Below are 4047 nucleotides of genomic sequence, written 5' to 3'. Positions count from 1 at the left end.
GTTTTGCTGCCAAATTGGCTTCTTGTAGCCTCTGTAGTACTGCCTTCAGAGCTGACATGTGCTCTTCCCAGGTTTCAGTTGCTATAAGCACGTCGTCCATGAAGTGGTGGACGTCTTTTCTTCTGATTGGATTGAGTAGCTTCCTCATCATGCGGTTAAACACCCCTGTCGCTGTTTTCAATCCAAATGGCATGTTGGCCCAACGAAATTGGCCCGCTGAAGTTGTGAATGCTGTCTTGTCTCTATCTTCCTCCTCTATTGGGATCGCCCAATATCCTTTCGTCAAGTCTAGCTTTGAAAAGTATTTCGCTTTTCCTAAACTTTGAAACAGATGGTCGACATCGGTGATGGGTTCAGCGTCGAACACTACCACGTTGTTCCGAGCTCTCAGATCAGAACAGAAACGGTACTTTCCGTCCTTTTCTTTATCAGGACGATGGGAGAGTTGTATGGAGAGTTTGCAGGTTCGATGACATGCAGCTTCAGCATTTCTTCAATTTCCTTTTCGACAGTTTCTACTATGGCGTGAGGTATGGGTCTGGGTTTCACAAAGATTGGTTTCTTCTCTGTCACTTCAATGGAACATTTTTCCAGGTTCGTCGTCTTTGGAACATCTGTTAGGAACTCTTCAAATTCTTCGCAGATCATCTTCGCCTCTTTGACCTTTGCCTCGTCCAATTTCTTGTCGAAATGGATGTTCTTCACATTTTCGGTTCTTTGAGTTTCTAGGAGGGGTAACATCTTCTGAGTGTCATACTTGAAGATGTCATCGTCCATCGTGTTGTCCTCTTCCATGACAACAGCCACGACCTCTTCTCCTCCGTCTTCTTCGTCAATTTCTTCTTCGTTTGAAGCAGGAACGCTTGCTTGGTCGGAACTCAATTCCCGTTCTTGGTACTCTTTGATGAGGTTGATGTAGTAGATCCGTGTTCTTCTGCCAACTTGGATCTTGTAGTCGAATTCATTCAACTTTTCCACAACCTTGTAGGGACCTGACCATGTAAGTTCCAGCTTGTTGTTCTTCACAGGGCGTAGAAGTAGAACCCGTTTTCCGACTTCTAGCGTCCTTGGTTTCGTTTTCTTGTTGAAGAATTTGGCTTGCTTGCTGGCCGCTTTCTTCAGGTTCTCACGTGCCACGTTGCACGTTTCTTCTATTCTGTTCCTGAGGTTGACTACATATTCCGCTGTAGTCTTCTGCTCCCCTGAGATTTCTTCTTCGGTCCATGTTTGGCGCAGCACTTGCATGGGTCCTTTGACAGATCTCCCATACAGCAGCTCAAACGGCGAAAATCCCATGCTTTCTTGTGGGGCTTCTCTGTATGCGAACAGGAGGGCGGGGATAAACGTGTCCCATTCCCTCGGTTGATCGATCGCTAACTTTTTCAGCATGCTCTTCAGTGTGGAGTTGAACCTTTCGACCAAACCATTCGCTTGAGGGTGAAACGGTGCAGTCATATGGTGTTTGATGCTGAGAAAGTCGTTCACTTCTTTCATCAGGTGGCTGGTGAACTGTGTGCCTTGGTCCGTTATCACTTCATCTGGGATTCCCAATCTAGTCCACATCTCCCAGAGAGCTTCAGCTACGGTGTCTGCTTGGATGTTTTTCAGGGCTACAGCTTCGGGGTATCGGGTAGCGTAGTCAACAGATACCAAGATGTATTGTTTCTTGCTCTCCGACATAGGTTTGACCGGGCCGATGATATCCACCGCAACTCTCTTTCTTTGTCCGACTTTTCGGTGCAGTTCTTTGGCATGTGTCACAGGACAAGCAATACCTACGAATGTCTCCTGCACACCCTGGCCACCAGAATTCTGCTCTAATTCTGTCAGATGTTTTTCTTTGACCTAAGTGTCCTGCCATGGGGTGATCGTGACCAAATGAAAGAACTTTGTTCCTGAGTTTCTTCGGAACGATTACTAGTGAACGGTCGTTTCCGTGGCGATCTTTCGTTGTTCTATACAGGATTTCTTTCTTGTATGAATACCGTATCCCATTGATCCCTTCTGGAGAGTTGGCAAATTGCCTGATGGTCTTCAACGTAGGGTCACTTGCCTGTTCTCTCTTCAGATCAGCTGGCGAATACAGTCTTTCTTCTTCCTTGACTCCCTGTTTGTGACTGCAGCTTGGTTTCTGGGCGTCTACTGTCGCTTGTGCTCTCGTGGTAACAGCAGCTGCCGTCCCAGGGTACCACGCTGGGTCTCGAACAGGATATGTGGGAGTCAATTTCTTCTCTTTACCTAGTCCATACCATTTACCTATGAGGACAGGGTAAATTGGGTCGTCCATCACCGTTACTTCTGTCTCGGAGTCAAAGTAGGGTGAATCGATGTGCACCACGGCGGTGTGGTACATCTTCTTGGAGTCTTTCTCTGCCAGAGTAGTCTCCTTCATTTTCGCTGAATATGCCTCCTTTGGCACAAACTTCTTGCTGACAATGATACCAGTACATCCAGTGTCTCTCAAAGCGTTGACAATTGTTCCATTCAGCTTCACTGGTACCACTTCGGCACATTTCTTTTCCTTGCAATTTCCGCAAAGTTTTTCTAAGAGGATCGGTGTCTCAAGTGTATCTTTCTTCGATGAAACTGCACCTGCTGTGTCTCTCTTGTTTGGACAAAAACGAGAGACATGCCCTTGCAATTTACAAATGAAACAACATCCAGATGCTCGCAGTTTCTCTCTCTCGGCGTCACTCAACTTTGCCTTTAGAGTTTGATTTGCGGGTTTTGTTGATGGAGCAGCTATTCTTGTTTCTTCTTGGGGAGAACGACGTTTTTCAGGCTTGACGTACGTTGATGAAGTTTTGACGTTCGATCTAGATTGTTGATATGTGTTGGCTATCATCCCAATCTCTTTGGCGCTCTTAGGGTCTCTATCCCTAATGTGAACGGCGAGGTCAGGAGGAAGGGTGTCCAACACCTGCTCACGGACCAACAAATCTTTGAGATCTTTTACATCTTGGTCGCATTCTGCTAATTCCACCCACTTGTCTAGATACCGTTCTAGCTTCGTGATGTGCTCTTTATACGTGTCAGTGGCGCTTTTCTTGGTTTGGCGAAACTTCTTTCTATAATCTTCGCTAGTGAGTTGGAAGCCCTCATACAAAGCGTGTTTGAGAGTGTCGTAGTCATTAGCGTCTTCCTCGTTCAGCTTTGAGAAGATGACTCTCGCCTTACCCTTCAGAAAGTACACTACACGTGAAGCTTTTGCTGCATCACTCAGGTTACAGTCTCGAGCATAATGCTCGAACTGATGGAACCAGCTCTCGATGTCATCACGGTCGTCTAGAAAAGGAATCTTGGGCTTGAAACCATCATCTTCGCGAATACGTCCTGGCGAGTTGTTGTTCCTGTTGCCCTCTTGGTTGGCGTTCTGGATTTTCAACTGTTCCAGTTGGAATTGTCGTTCAGCGTCACGTTCTAGCCGTAGTCGTTCAGCGTCACGTTCTTGTCGTTCAGCGTCACGTTCTTGTCGTTCAGCCGTCTTGTCGTTCAGCATCACGTTCTCTTTCCTCGATCAAGAGTTTGTTGCTTCTGATTAAGAACAAATGCACGCAACTCGGCTCCTTCTAACCCCAACAACTGTCCTTCGGCCAATAGCTGTCTAGTCAACTCTAGCGGATCTACACTTGTGGACTGAGACATATTTACAGGTGACACGTCCGTGCACGCCTGTGGATCAACCTCTTCGTCGTTACGGTTGCTGTCAACTTGAAGAGAGAGATGAACACTCTCTTCTTCGTCAGCAGGAATTGGTAACGAGTCTATCACCTCTTCCCGATCGTTACCGACAGTAAGGGTTTTTCTTCCCTTCTTATCTGTGGTCACTATGGGGAGAGATTTGTCGGCCGGCTGTTTCCGTGCCAACTGGGCTGCGATGGTGGACTTTCTAAAATTATGAGCTGGGGAACTGTCGTCACTCATAAGTCACCTCGCGTATTATTCCAAAACGTACAAAATGTATGTTGCTCAAACACCGTCGAGCTACTAAATTTCGGATCAAATTACAAAAAGAAACAGTCGGGCGGCGCCTTCGTGCACAAAATG

General features: G+C 46.7%; 1 protein-coding gene across 1 annotated transcript; it reads right to left on the bottom strand.

Moving 5' to 3' along the window:
- Positions 1 to 387: 387 nt before the first annotated feature.
- On the bottom strand, positions 388 to 3499 carry LOC138955690 (uncharacterized). Its single transcript, XM_070327244.1, has 2 exons — positions 2054 to 3499; positions 388 to 1797 (listed from the first exon to the last, which is right to left on the bottom strand). Exons 1-2 carry the CDS (start codon positions 3497 to 3499, stop codon positions 388 to 390), a joined length of 2856 nt encoding a protein of 951 aa, XP_070183345.1.
- Positions 3500 to 4047: the final 548 nt, after the last annotated feature.

This window comes from Littorina saxatilis, unplaced genomic scaffold, assembly GCF_037325665.1.
Source record: "Littorina saxatilis isolate snail1 unplaced genomic scaffold, US_GU_Lsax_2.0 scaffold_745, whole genome shotgun sequence".
Taxonomy (NCBI): domain Eukaryota; kingdom Metazoa; phylum Mollusca; class Gastropoda; order Littorinimorpha; family Littorinidae; genus Littorina; species Littorina saxatilis.
Note: the sequence above shows the minus strand (reverse complement) of the source record. Positions and strands in the feature narration are given on the sequence as shown.

Bases quoted from the DNA above. Each gene is read 5' to 3' on its own strand.
- LOC138955690 (XM_070327244.1), bottom strand. From the start codon at position 3,499: ATGCTGAACGACAAGACGGCTGAACGACAAGAACGTGACGCTGAACGA. The intron at 1,798-2,053 runs GCAAGTGACCCT...TCTGGTGGCCAG, and splicing joins CTGATCTGAAGAGAGAACAG to GGTGTGCAGGAGACATTCGT.